The following is a 15,618-nucleotide window of genomic DNA, read 5'->3' as shown; positions in this document are numbered from 1 at the left end:
AATGTTGGCCTAAAGTATCTGCAGTCCAGGTTGGAAACTGTAGAGGTTGATTACACAATTGTGGTTCCTACTTTTATTGCCAAACACACATCACCATACTTGAAGCTGGTTTTGGACTATGTTCATGCTGGCCAAATATATGCAATGTGTAACCAGATGCTCCACAGGGCATAGCTTTATACGACCGCAGAGGTTGAACCCTGAACGGTTGGGGCAAGTATGGACACAACATTCAAGCTGGATTCAGCTCTAAATTTGGATTGTGATTAAATAGTTGACACAGCATAGGTTTCTGACACAGAATGAATGTGTTCTAATGAACTTTAAATTTTTGTTTTCTCTTAGAGCAATTCACTATGCTGTTGAATATTAATCCTCTCAAAAAAATGTTTGAAGAAATTTTCTTTTTTATTTATGAAATTTCAAATGAGAAAAATTGAACCCAATTTTTTTAATCACATCCCCCTTTCCCTTATTCCAAAACTAATCTCAATTAAAATTTCAAATGGAGTTTGCAACAATAACTACTCATTTAAATACATCATAAAATATTCAGATGTAAAAAAACTGCTTGTTATCACTGAATGGTAAAGATTATTTTAATTTATCAGTTGGTAGTAAAACGTGAATATACATTGTATATTGTATATAACAAAGATTTAAGTTGATTCTGGACAAAGAAAGATAACTCCAATTAAAAAAAAATCTTGCTATTGCACAATATTTTGCAATTAGATATTTCTTGCTTACTATTCTGGACAAAGAAAGATAACTCTAATTAAAAAAAAATTTGCTATTTCACAATATTGTGCAATTAGATATTTCTTGCCATTGCGCAATACTGTGCAATTGAAAAGACTTGCTATTACACAATACTTAATATAATAATTTTAGATCCTGATTTGGACCAACTTGAAAACTGGGCCCATAATAAAAAATCTAAGTACATTTTTGGATTCAGCATATCAAAGAACCCCAAGATTTCAATTTTTGTTAAAATCAGACTAAGTTTAATTTTGGACCCTTTGGACTTTAGTGTAGACCAATTTGAAAACAGGACAAAAAATGAAGAATCTACATACACAGTTAGATTTGGTATATCAAAGAACCCCATTTATTCAATTTTTGATGAAATCAAACAAAGTTTAATTTTGGACCCCGATTTGGACCAACTTGAAAACTGGGCCAATAATCAAGAATCTAAGTACATTTTTAGATTCAGCATATCAAAGAACCTAACTGATTCATTTTTTGTCAAAATCAAACTAAGTTTAATTTTGGACCCTTTGGACCTTAATGTAGACCAATTTGAAAACGGGACCAAAAGTTAAGAATCTACATTTAAATTTCATAGATTTCTATTTACTTATACTAACGTTATGGTGCGAAAACCAAGAAAAATGCTTATTTGGGTCCCTTTTTGGCCCCTAATTCCGAAACTGTTGGGACCTAAACTCCCAAAATCAATACCAACCTTCCTTTTGTAGTCATTAACATTGTGTTTAAATTTCATTGATTTCTAGTCATTAACATTGTGTTTAAATTTCATTGATTTCTATTTACTTAAACTAAAGTTATTGTGCGAAAACCAAGAATAATGCTTATTTGGGCCCTTTTTTGGCCCCTAATTCCTAAACTGTTGAAACCAAAACTCCCAAAATCAATCCCAACCGTTCTTTTGTGGTCATAAACCTTGTGTCAAAATTTCATAGATTTCTATTAACTTAAACTAAAGTTATAGTGCGAAAACCAAGAAAATGCTTATTTGGGCCCTTTTTGGCCCCTAATTCCTAAAATGTTGGGACCAAAACTCCCAAAATCAATACCAACCTTCCTTTTGTGGTCATAAACCTTGTGTTAAAATTTCATAGATTTCCATTCACTTTTACTAAAGTTAGAGTGCGAAAACTAAAAGTATTCTGACGACGACGACGACGACGCAGACGATGACGCCAACGTGATAGCAATATACGACGAAAAAATTTTCAAATTTTGCGGTCGTATAAAAATGTGGTCTACTTTATATCTTACAGCGTTTTACATAATTCTTACCTCTGATTTAAGACGTCTCAGTAAAAATGGTTTCATGATACGTTTAGCTTGAGCTATTCTCTCTGCACTATACTTGCTTTTATCATCACCGGCTCTCTGAAACATTAATAGGATGATTTTAAAACATAATAATGGACACATATAGTACCAGAACACCTCAACAATAATACAATAATAAAACAATTTGCAAAAAGCCTAACTCATAATAAAAATACTTATAAGGTATAAGTGTGACAGATGTTACTATAGAGAATGCAAAAGTGTGCTAGCAGTTGTATCTTTACTTGTTCCCATCATTTATTTAAGGGAAACTTATTTGAAAAAAAAGTTTAAAAGTGTTTCTTATTTCTCTTCTTTTTTTTTTTTGAATAGATTAGTCCATTGGTTTTTCTGTTTGAATTGTTTTAAACTAGTCATATTTTTGCCTTTTTTAGCTGTTTGGTGTATGCCATGGCTTTGTGTGGAAGGCTGTATTTTGACCTTTAAATGTTTATTTATAAAACATTGCGACTTGGATGGAGATCTGTCTCATTGGCACTCATATCACATCTTCTTATTTCTAAGTACAATTTGTAGGACTAAACCTAGTAAATGTTTAAATATATGCAAATTAAGACTGGGATATCAGCATTTGTCCTTTACACTTACAGTAATCATAGAAAATATCTTTTTCAGATGTTCCGTCTTCCCAGAGAATATTTCTGGCATGACAAAACTTAACAGAGACATTAGTTCTAGTAGATTATTCTGTAATGGTGTCCCTGTAAGCAATAGTCTTCTTTCAGCCTGAAAATAAACACAGAATAAAAAAATAAAGAAATAATCAGGCATAATAACATATAATTTTTTAGACAGTGGGAGATCTCAAGATGTTTTAAGCAAATTTAGGTAATTTCCTGGTTATTCATTGGAATCTGATTGCTTTTCTCCCTTTCACTGTACCTGCTCAAGCGAGAACATCAATCTCGTTGAAATGATCAACAATAATCTATAAATATCTTTCATATATTTGAAACTTACATTGATTTTCATTAGATTCTGATACCTCATGGAGGACATATTTTTCAACATGTGACCTTCATCAAATATTGCGTAATGGAAGCCTAGCTTCTTAAACAGAGATCGATCCTCAACATTGCCAGTAGCCATATTATATCTGAAAAGATAAACAAATTCACCATTACCACTTCAGAGATCACTTCTTTCTTAATCTCAAAGGCAAATAATGCATGCACTCTCAACAAAATATAAGCTTTCATTCAAACATAAAATAACCCAAACTCTAGACAGTACTTACAATGTAACATATAGCACAATTTAGTTGTCATAATTCTCATAAAGAATAACTGCCGAAATTGATTGATATCATCATTTAAAATCAAGGGCTTGAACTCTGGACAATACTTAAATATTGAAGGGCACATAGTATTAGTCATAATGGTGATACAGGAGTCATACAGAAGTGACTGTCTAACTGATCTTCTGTCATCCATAGAGCTTTAAAATCAAGGGCTTTAACTCTGGACAGTACTTACGTAGTGATTATTACATTGTAGTTGTCATAATTGTCATACAGAAGTGACTGCCTGACAGATCTCCTGTCATCCATAGAGCCATAATAAATCAGGGGTTTTAAATCTGGACACCAAGTATGTAACTCCCTCAACCAATTGTCTGTAAAGAACAAAAATAATTAAAATTTTCAGTGAAATCTGTGGTACTATTAAGTTCAATATTTTTGCAAGGTTCTCATTGCACTAATTTTGTAAAATATTCCCCGACATGAATTTTATCTTTAGAGAAGATCTGAATGACAGACAAGAAAGAATACACAGCGGCACCAGGTGGTTACATTTGTTGTCTTCGTACTGAATCAGATACAAGAAAGAATGTCACATCCAATAAATCAAATATTCCATATAAATTTTATCAAAGCATTATCTTGCTTTTGAACAGAGTGTAGATGGACAGATCAGGGTTTAATGTAATTCTTCGGTATTTCAAAACACTGCACTTTAACATATATTAATTGGACACATCTTTTTCAACTTTTACAGACATTCATTGACGTTTTAACGAACTAAATGTAAATCTTTAAAGATTGTTTACATTGATTTGTACAATGTTGTCTGAAGTGTAATCTTCTCCTACAAGATTCAATGTTTTTTCTTAGTTAAGTTATTTCTGAACCCTGTATGAACTACATATACTTATTGTTGATAATTTGTGAACCCCTGTTAGAACTACATAGTACATATTGTAGATGATGGTACAATTGTAACATGTAATCTTAAACTTCATACCTATTGTAGATGATGATGGTACGATAATAACATGTAATCTTGAACTACATACCTATTGTAGATGATGGGAACATGTAATCTTAAACTTCATACCTATTGTAGATAATGGGAACATGTAATCTTGAACTACATACCTATTGTAGATGATAAGAACATGTAATCTTGAACTACATACCTATTGTAGATAATGGGAACATGTAATCTTGAACTACATACCTATTGTAGATGATGGTACGATAATAACATGTAATCTTGAACTACATACCTATTGTAGATGATGGTACGATAATAACATGTGGTCCCCTCTCTCCTTCCTCTAACAAATGTGCCAGGAATGCTATTGTCTGTATAGTCTTACCCAAACCCTGCAAAAGATAAAATATACATTTATGCTTTGTAGAATGTCTTCTAATTATCAGACAAAGAATGAAATTTTCAAGGTAAAAGGTCAAAAGTAAGAAAAAATTCTAACCAGTGTTCTCCTCAATATTTCAAATATCACCATGGCATTAAATTGTATTTAAACTGCTTCGCCAAAATTATAGCAATCAAATTTATAACACATTTTGTTATAAAACCTAGACAGATAGGATAAAAGTTCTGATGAAAACACGCAAAATCTTTGCATTATCTACAGGCATATAAAAAATTCAGGGTAACTAAAACCCTCTTATGAAATATTCCTTTGTTTACTGTAAATTCAGAAATTATTCACTGTTTTTATTATTGCGAAAAATGCATCAGTTTAATAATCGCAACAATTTTAACTCTCATTTTTAATGTTTTGATGTGAATTAAACAGGATTTTTCTCAGTAACGCAAAAATTATTATCACATTAGTCTAAAATGACAAAATCGCAATAATAAATGCACATAATACTTTCTGAATTTACAGTAAATAGGCAATATATGTACATTGTAGGAAAATATCAAATTTATTCATACAAGCTTTAGAAACACAGAGAAAAGTGAGGTTCATGGACAGAAAAAGATAACACTTTATGGTAATAAAAGTCTGTAGGGTCCATTTTCTTTGTTCATGTGTGATAATCATCATTAAATTTGTCAAGACTCCATTTTATTGTTAGGTATACATAATTGACCTGTCTTTTCCTCTACTTGATCATTTTGTTATACATAAAACCCACAGCCCCTTCCATACTGATACCAACCATTTCATCTGCTAGGATACCATTTAGATGCTGGGTATGCATTATTCTTAACCAATTCAGTCCAACCATCTGGAAAGGTTTCAACTGATAGCTATAAAAACAAAAATACTGTATTTAGTATTAACTTTATTCTTCATCTTGTGATGATCTATGTTGAAGGTAGTACGGTTGCCTATTATTCCTTACATCCAATTTATTTGAACTGTAGTGGATAGTTGTTTCATTGGAAATCAACAACAAAAGTTATTTATGACCTTGGAAATCATACCACATCTCCTTATTTTATTCTAGTCCATTAAGCAGACCTACCAATTACCATGATTACATTTTGAAAATATGACCTTCTAAAATCCATATCAAATTCTAAATTCTAAAAAAAAGTTAAATTACTCAAGATTTAACTGCATGTACAGTAGACTCCACCTAATCGGATATCGGTTAAACGAATATATCGGCTATTGTAATATTATTTCAAAACACCGAACCATTCCCTATACATTTCAGTCAAAATACATCGGATAATCTAATATCGGTTATTAGAATATATCGGCTAATTGGATAGGAATATTCATGAAAAATGTGTGAAAACCATGTACAATCGAATATGTTGAAATAATGTCGTATTTTTCTTCACAGGAAATGAAGCCGGAAGTTGCGCCATTACGAAGTTTAAGAAAACTTCTGTACAGAAATGTTTCATTTTATTAATAAAAACGATCTTTTATAGACAAATAAAACATATTTTTCTTGTTGTCTTGTTTATTTTATGAATCTGATATTATATTTTGCCTTAGATGTGTTTGTTATGTGTTTATCCAAATGTGGTGGTCGTTATCATTTACTTCACAAACAAGGACACGACAGAAATGATAAACTGTGCGTGATGTTCATCAATGTTTATTAAATATGAATGAAATGTACCTCTTTCTCAACAATTTATTAAAATATATATAGAAGTCCCGTGTAAAAATAAGGATTCGTGTGTCAATAGCATATCCCAGGTGAAATAGAATTGTGTAACTTGTACACACGTACGCCATTTTCCTAATTTACATAATATTCAGTCTTTTATTTTGAGCCACGACAGATAAGATAGAAAAGCAAATTAATTTTACTCATCTTGATGTCCAATTTTATAATCATCAAAATAGTTGTATTATTCGAAATTGGAAATGTGTTTCATAAATAAAAAAACTAGAAAATTAGATCCGAGTTCGATTATAGTTTAGAGAATTCGTAGCTATTAATAGATTTACCTGTGGCCTACTTCCGAGAATTCATAGTTATTTTTAACTTTTACCTGTTTTAACACACAAATGAAACAAATCACGCAAAAACAACAAGTCTCATTATTTAAGAGGTACATATTTTATTCAGATAATCAACACATAATAAAAAAATCAATAGACTGACAGATAAACAAAATACATTATAATCAACTGATCGATCTATTTACTCAATCAATCGAATTATCCGAACTTGTACCTGAAAAAACATTGAGATTAGTTACAAATTTCCATTAATAAAGCAGCTATAATAGCTATTGGTATCTTAGGGTTGTGTCTGTCAATATTGAAAAAAAACCTTGGAGGAATATACGTTCATCGGCTAATTGAATATATCGGACAATCGGATATTTTTAGCTGACATTTTGGGTATCCGATTGGCCGGAGTCTACTGTATATCATTCATTATCAAGCTTAAGATAACCTCAACTTTACCACACTTTATATCTGACGGGTTTTATTTTAATCCAGATTACCCTCACTTTTAATAATGGCTGCAAATAATTTTAACTACATTGTAAGATCAGAGCTTTAAAAATTGTCATATTGGCTAATCAAGTCTGACAAATTACATTGTGGACTTAATGTGACGAGCCTGAACTGGACATATGACATGGGTTTGCTATTTTATAATAACTCAGAAAATCTTATGTCTTATTACCTTGGGTTTAGATTTCCAGGTTGTTTTTTGATCTGTATATCATCATTATCAGAATCTTCTAACTCCTGTTTATTTGTCAAATAGGAGACTATACTCTCCATGTTCTTTGATATTTTCTCACATTTCTCCATTAGTTTGATCACAACATTTCTGACTCGGATAATCTCATTACAACCATGGATCACATCATAGGATAAACCTTTTGTCGTGGTGAAACTCTTAACCTAAAATAAAATAATGTCATGAAAACTAAGGATCACATCATATGATAAACTTTTTGTCGTGGTGAAACTCTTAACCTAAAATAAAATAATCTCATTACAACCATGGATCACATCATAGGATAAACCTTTTGTTGTGGTGAAACACTGAACCTAAAATAAAATAATGTCATGAAAACTAGGGATCACATTATATGATAAACCTTTTAATGTGGTGAAACTCTTAACCTAAAATAAAATGATTTCATGGTAACAAGTATCCCATTTCATCTCATACAAAACTTTAAATTTTAAATTTTCCCCTCCCCTTGCAGCCTTTTCACAAAAAAGTCTGGTCTACCAAACATAAAAAACAACTGTTCATCAAATTATTTTCACAGATACTTGATTTCAATTTCATTTCTTACCAGGCAACTTTACTTCAATTTATATTGAAACATATTTTTTTAGTTTGAATTTATAATATGCTAGTAAAAGGTTCTGAACTCCTTCAAACTGGATGCTTAATGCAAAAGCATCAAATACCAATTATAAAGTCTTTTAAAAGTTTGAACCATATGGGTGTCAAAAGCTATGACCTGCGACATTTGAAGCAGACAGGCAGGCTATGAGACTAAAGAAGTTTGGGACAACCTAAGTCACGACATATCAATCTTTATCTGACACTTATCTAAAGTTTTTTAAACCTTTACATTAAGATCAATTGATTAGCATTACAAACCAGTTTATCCCATGTTTTGAATGGTTTTAATCCTTCTATAATCTCTGCTTTCCTCTTGGATACTCCAGGCATAGTGCTAAGTTGTTCTAATGAAGCATCATCAAAGAATGCCAGAATGACAGCTCTCTGTCCAGTGTCTTCTTCCTATCAGTAAAATAAATAATATTTTATTTCTTTGTACATGTAAAAAGCTGTATGTACATGTAAATAAATTGGAATATGGTTTATTTATCAATAAGATATCAAATTAACAAATCAAACAATCAAAAGACTAATATCTTTCATGTCTTTAGAACCATATGAAAACCTTTAAACTAGAGTACAAATATCTGTGTTTAGTGGATATGGAACATCAACCAATAAGGGACTTGTAATGCCTAGATGAGCATCAACAGAATATATGTTTACAGTTGATTTATTCACTTGCAAGTAAATAAACCATCAGCATTACCTTATTTTGACAAAATTGAACCATCTGGCTGTTTAAAAGATAATTATCAAATAATTTTTTTTTATATATCTTAGAGCTAATGCTCCTTTAATTGCAAAAGGACCTGATGTGTGGCTTCCAAAACAGTCATGTATTCTGGACAAATTAAATTTGTCTAGACATTGTCCATCTGGGATAAGCATGAAACAGTCATCTTCTTTTCTAGAGATGGTCATTTTAAATATAATTCAACAAAAACTTTGGAAGTTTTTGCAATCTTTTTGACCCGACCTTTTGCTAACAGCCAGACATTTCCAGTCATAAAAGTGACATGATGAATAAATACTATCAAAACAAACCCATTGTAATACCTTCTCAATTAGTTGTCGGACAGCTGGACTTTACCTGTTCAGTTAACAGGTAAACTGTAGATTGTACCGGACATTGATTGGTCTATTCAATGATATTTTCTTACATTTCAAAAAGATTAAAATTATTAGAAATACATTTACAAATGGTTTATCAATATGATTTGATGGACAATTTAAAAATGTCGTCAGAACCACCTTGTTTGAACTAGTGCACATATGCACAGGTGGGAAATTTAATAAAGCAATTCCTTGCTCTTCAAAAATGCTAAAATTATCATTGATACATTTATCTAACGTTCTTTACGAGTATTTTCATAAAGAAATAATGTGGATAGAGCTACTTTCACTCAATCATGTTTTGTTAATGCACACTGATTTTTGCGTATCCGTATGTGGTCCATGTTTTACCATTGTCAAGACTACATCCAGTATTACCAAAATGTGTTTTTCAAAAACCAAAGTAAAGTTGTTTTGCACAAATAAAAAGAGTCTTAGGCAAATTTTAGTACACTGATGTTGGATTGCTAATTTAATAGTTTACGTCAGAGCTTTGAATATGTATCAAAGATTGAAAGAAAGTTTAATATAATTTTTTTGTGATGCCATTCATAGGGATGGCCAACAGATTAACATAATTGCCTTTTGTCTATTTAGTCTTAAGGGATTAAAATCGGTATAATATATAAAATGTCCAGCTGACTAAAAAAATTTATGAGCCCTGACCTAATGCTACGTGTATAATGTCATAGTGGTTTTAATATTCTACTTTATTGAATGAGTATGTATGTGCTTAAATATACTTTTAACTCATTTTAATGCCTGTTTTGTTTTGTTCAATTTCATTTATAAAGAACTTCAAAATAAAGTCATTACCTCTTATGAAATCAATTATAGTATCAATGCTATTATCCTGATCAATACTTGTCACAATGTCATAATTCTGATCTTCATACTTGTCACAATAATATCATCCTGATCTTCATACTTACATCAATACTGGTCACAATGTCATAATCCTTAACTTCATTCTTACATCAATTCTGTCTTCACTGTCTACACTTTCATCACTATCATAATCCTGACTTTATACTTACATCAATACTGTCTTCAGAGTCTACACACTCATCACTAACATAATCCTGATCTTCATACTTATATCAATACTGTCTTCACTTTTATCACGATCATAATCCTGAACTTCATACTTACATCAATACTGTCTTCACTGTCTACACATTCATCACTATCATAATTGTCATCTTCATCATCTAAAGCATCTGTCAATAGAAATAAATTTTCAATATAAAAACAGAACACATAATAAACAAAGTTATAGCATCATTATTCTTTATAGGTGCCTGCAAAACATTCTCCTTAACCCAAAATATTTACTTTTGAAATCTCTGTATCACGAACAAAAATTGAACCTTTATTGACCTACCGTCAAACAATATAACAATTCAAATTAAATATATGTTGTAATTAAAACTTCAATCTCATTGCCCGAATTTACTTCAAATTTTACTCAGAGATCAATTATTTATGTATGTGCCTGTCCAAAGTCAGGAGCCTGTAATTCAGTGGTTGTCGTTTGTTTATGTGTTACATATTTGTTTTTCGTTCATTTTTTTACATAAATAAGGCCATTAGTTTTCTCGTTTGAATTGTTTTACATTGTCTTATCGGGGCCTATTATAGCCGACTGTGCGGTATGGGCTTTTCTCATTGTTGCAGGCCATACGGTGACCTATAGTTGTTAATGTCAATGTCATTTTGGTCTTTTGTGGATAGTTGTCTGATTGGCAATCATACCACATCTTCTTTTTTTATATCAACAGTAGTATAAGATTTTCCAAAAAAAATCATTATTTTTCATTTCAAATTTTATTTATTACCTCAAGTAGTTGTTACTTTATCATATGGTACAAAAATCATTCCAAAAAATCAATTCGTGTTGGCCCCAGGTGACTTTTAAAATGTAGATATCATTGAAAAAGCTCCAAATTATCTCCCTTTGGTCCAAAAATGCCATTTTTGAAATATCTTTTTTAACTCATGGGTGACCTATATTTTTTATTGTTGTTTAATACGATGTTTAACGACATATAACGAGTTAATTTTTCTTGACGAGTCGTATTGTATTTCTATTTTGACGGAAAATACTTCTGGAAGGGAGACAACTCGAAATGATAATATGGAAGACTCCATTTTGGCTGAAGGGGTGTTATAGGTAGACCTTTACTATGTGGACTACATTTATTTTAATTTAAATGATGCATATGATTTAAAATTATGAAACAACAATAACCCTCAATAGCAGACAGACATAAAAAGAATCCCATGAGTTTCAAATTAATCAATGAAGTGGGGAATCCAGAGCAACCATTCAATGTGATACTCCTTGAAATAAAAAAAACTATATGCATGCGCATTAATACATAAACAAACCCGTGACATGCGATTATTAAATGATTATTAAACGACCTAGATGGTTCTCCATTTCTTTATGAGAGTACAGTATCAAATATCAGTTTCATAACGGTAACATATAGAAAAACTCCACTTCAGTTCTTATATGACAGAAATAGAATTATCAGAAATCAGAGAACTCTTGCATTTATCAAAACTGGGGAATTCCCTCTGACGTGTTTCTAAATTTATAAAAACACTAAGTATAAATACTGCTTAATTCTGATTTTTCTGTGTTTATAAAAAGTCAAGGGAAATATCAAACATGAAGATTATGAGAAAGACATTACAGGAAAGTTGTTTAAGTTCAATCCTTTTGCTTGTTTTTACCTTTTAAAGCAAGACAATCATAAGAATCTGAGATGTTGCTGAATGTTTAGAATAAAACGGTTGACGTGAAGGAATGGAGCCCTGAGTCAATGGTATAAGTCTACAGATTGCTTGAAAGCAATCGTATCCCAAAAATATAGCGAAATCCTATATTAAATTTAAAAAAATGATTTAGACCCGCGAGCCCCCTTAAATGCAAGCAATTATTCTGAATTAGCTGTCATATTTATTGGCATAAGCCCTAATAAGCAACGTAGCTTTAATCTTGCATCACTATGCTTTCACTGTTTCCAGTCCCTTTTTACACCATATATTCCAAAAGATTAATGCTTTCATCATTATTGATTGTATGACATTTAAAGGCAATTTTTAACAAATTATGCAAAGGGAGGCAATAACGCATCCAACTTGTAACGAAATAGTTGATAAACAATGTACTATACAAACCAGCATAATCATCTGTAGACCTTTTAGCTGCTTGTTCAAGTTTTTCTGTTGCAGCCTCAATAGACCAATTATGCTTCGATAACAATTTTCTCAAGTACTGAAATATACCAATTTAAAAAGTATAACAAATAAAAGACAATTCTGTTACATAGTGTAACTAATTTCCTCTACTTTCTAATTAACTATCAATAAACTGATGAACATGATGAATATTGATTCATTTTACTAATCCAAATTTAATTCAACTAAAGAAAAATACTTGAGTGACCATATTACAAAATTAATTTACTGAAGTGAGCAATGAATGGCATAGACATTGATGAATAATGTCATTGGTGAAATTATGATTGAATCACACATGAAAATATCTATTTTTATTTTATTAAGATATATCAGTATTTCTTTTCAACCAATGTAATGCATTTAGTTCTATTTGCCTTTTCAAAACATTGTGTATATTTTTTTGTCCTTCTTCTTTAATATCTAAAGATATTTAGAAATGAGATATTGACTGTTGAAATTGAAAAGAGACAATCACACTCATCTTAAAGTCATCTATACTTCATTTTTACTTTTTTAGATTTTTCAGGATAAGCTTCCACAAGGAATTTAATCTGCTCCTTTTGATCCTGAGAACCTGGTATTGTTTGTTGACTGTCTATGTTATACTCCAAAGTAGCTTGACTGTCTGCCGTCTGAGAATATGAGACAGTCGATTGACTGTCCATGTCTTCACTATCACTAGACTCAACACGACGGCACTTTTTCCTTGGAGGAGCTGACTGTTCTGAGTCACTACTGTTAAATCTGATAACTCGTTTCTTCTTCATTGGTGGATTTAATGTTTCTAAATACAGCAAAAAGTGGAATGATTAGGTTTATGTTTTCTGGGAGAATGGGTGTAAGTGTGATGGTTTTATTAGGAGAGAATTTATTTGGTCCTATGCATTCATTAATTGTTGGGTTCTGATTTAGGCATAACAAGAATGTGTCCCAAGTACATGGATGCCCCACTCGCACTATCATTTTCTATGTTCAGTGGACCGTGAAATTGGGGTCAGAGCACTAATTTGACATTAAGATTAGAAAGATCATATCATATGGAACTTGTTTTCCAAGTTTCAGGTTGATTGGACTTAAACTTCATTAAAAACCACCTCGACCAAAAACATTTTAGCTGAAGCGGGACAGACGAACAAACGAACGGATGGACGCAGACTAGAAAACATAATGCCCCTCTACTATCGTAGGTGGGGCATAAAAAAAACAGGTGCTCCGCAGGGCGCAGCTTTATACGACCGCAGAGGTCGAACCCTGAACAGTTGGGGCAAGTATGGACAAAACATTCAAGCGTGATACAGCTCTGAATTTGGATTGTGATCAAATTTTTGACATTACATGGTTTTTTTTTACACAAAACAAATGTCAAGATTTTACAAATCAATTAAAGATTTCTTCTTCAAACTTTTTAAATCTAAAATTAAATAGTTGATCATGACACAGCATAGGTTTCTGACACAGAACGAATGTGGTCTAATGAACTTAAAAGTTTTTTTTTGCCTTTGAGCAATTCACTATGCTGTTGAATATTAATCCTCTCAAAAAAATGTTTGAAGAAATTTTCTTTTTATTTATGAAATCTGAAATGAGAAAAATTTAAACCCCCCCCCCCCCCCTTTTTTCACATCCCCGTTTCCCTTTTTCCAAAACTGATATCAATTCAAATTTCTAATGGAGTTTGCAACAATAACTACTCTTTTAAATACATCATAAAATATTAAAATGTAAAATAAAGTGCTTGTTATCACTGAATGGTAAAGATTGGTTGGTAGTAAAAGTGAATATACATTGTTTATTGTATAAAACAATAAAAAAAACTTCATCAGCAACATTTTATATTGGCAAATTTCCAATGAAGTTATTTACATAAAGTTATTGGCAAATAAAAATAGAAAATGACATCATAGTCATGTCTGGCAAATGTCCAACATACATTATCTAAAAACATTTTAGATAAGATAAGGAAAAAAAGCTTCATCAGCAACATTTTATATTGGCAAATTTCCAATGAAGTTATTTACATAAAGTTATTGGCAAATAAAAATAGAAAATGACATTATAGTCATGTCTGGCAAATTTCCAACATATATTATCAACAACTATATACAAAGAAAGATAACTTCAATTGAAAATTAATTGCTATTGCACAATATTGTGCAATTAGATATTTCTTGCTATTGTGCAATACTGTGCAATTGAAAATTTCTTGCTATTGCACAATACTTGATATGGAATCCTCATTTGGACCAACTTGAAAACTGGGCCCATAATCAAAAATCAAAGTACATATTTAGATAAAGCATATCAAATAAGCCCAAGAATTTAATTTTTGTTAAAATCAAACTTAGTTTAATTTTGGACCCTTTGGACCTTAATGTAAACCAATTTGAAAACTGGACCAAAAATTAAGAATCTACATACACAGTTAGATTTGGCATATCAAAGAACCCATTTATTCAATTTTTGATGAAATCAAACAAAGTTTAATTTTGGACTCCCATTTGGACCAACTTGAAAACTAGGTCAATAATTAAAAATCTATGTACATTTTTAAATTCAGCATATCAAAGAACCCCAAGGATTCAATTTTTGTTAAAATCAAACTAAGTTTAATTTTGGACCCTTTGGACCTTAATGTAGACCAATTTGAAAACGGGACCAAAAATTAGGAATCTACATACATAGTTAGATTCGGCAAATCAAAGAACCCCAATTATTCAATTTTTGATGAAATCACACAAAGTTCAATTTTGGACACTTTGGGCCCCTTAAACCTTGTGTCAAAATTTCATAGATTTCTATTCACTTAAACTTAAGTTATAGTGCGAAAACCAAGAAAATGCTTATTTGGGCCCTTTTTGGCCCCTAATTCCTAAAATTTTGGGACCAAAACTCCCAAAATCAATCCCAACCTTCCTTTTGTGGTCATAAACCTTGTGTTAAAATTTCATTGATTTCTATTCACTTTTACTAAAGTTAGAGTGCGAAAACTAAAAGTATTCGGACGACGACGACGACGACGCCAACGTGATAGCAATATACGACCAAAAAATTAAAATTTTTGCGGTTGTATAAAAATTAATGAATCCATATAG

The 15,618-nt window shown here is 31.1% G+C and overlaps 1 protein-coding gene across 2 annotated transcripts in view; it reads right to left on the bottom strand.

Annotated features, from left to right (window-relative positions):
- LOC143048702 (SWI/SNF-related matrix-associated actin-dependent regulator of chromatin subfamily A containing DEAD/H box 1A-like) overlaps nt 1–15,618 on the bottom strand; it is a 35,543-nt gene that overhangs the window by 12,953 nt on the left and 6,972 nt on the right. For both annotated transcript variants that reach the window (XM_076222516.1, XM_076222517.1), the window contains exons 5-15: nt 13,036–13,310; nt 12,464–12,560; nt 10,427–10,494; nt 8,417–8,560; nt 7,475–7,698; nt 5,528–5,618; nt 4,621–4,720; nt 3,588–3,726; nt 3,073–3,208; nt 2,701–2,838; nt 2,053–2,148 (exon numbers count right to left, since the gene is read on the bottom strand). In XM_076222516.1, the coding sequence (XP_076078631.1) occupies nt 2,053–2,148; nt 2,701–2,838; nt 3,073–3,208; nt 3,588–3,726; nt 4,621–4,720; nt 5,528–5,618; nt 7,475–7,698; nt 8,417–8,560; nt 10,427–10,494; nt 12,464–12,560; nt 13,036–13,310 (1,508 nt within the window). The remainder of the gene's footprint in view (nt 1–2,052; nt 2,149–2,700; nt 2,839–3,072; nt 3,209–3,587; nt 3,727–4,620; nt 4,721–5,527; nt 5,619–7,474; nt 7,699–8,416; nt 8,561–10,426; nt 10,495–12,463; nt 12,561–13,035; nt 13,311–15,618) is intronic.

This window comes from Mytilus galloprovincialis, chromosome 10 (assembly GCF_965363235.1).
Source record: "Mytilus galloprovincialis chromosome 10, xbMytGall1.hap1.1, whole genome shotgun sequence".
In the NCBI taxonomy this organism is placed as follows: Eukaryota; Metazoa; Mollusca; class Bivalvia; order Mytilida; family Mytilidae; genus Mytilus; species Mytilus galloprovincialis.
The sequence above is the reverse complement of the archived record's forward strand: the minus strand, read 5'-3'. Positions and strand labels throughout refer to the sequence as shown.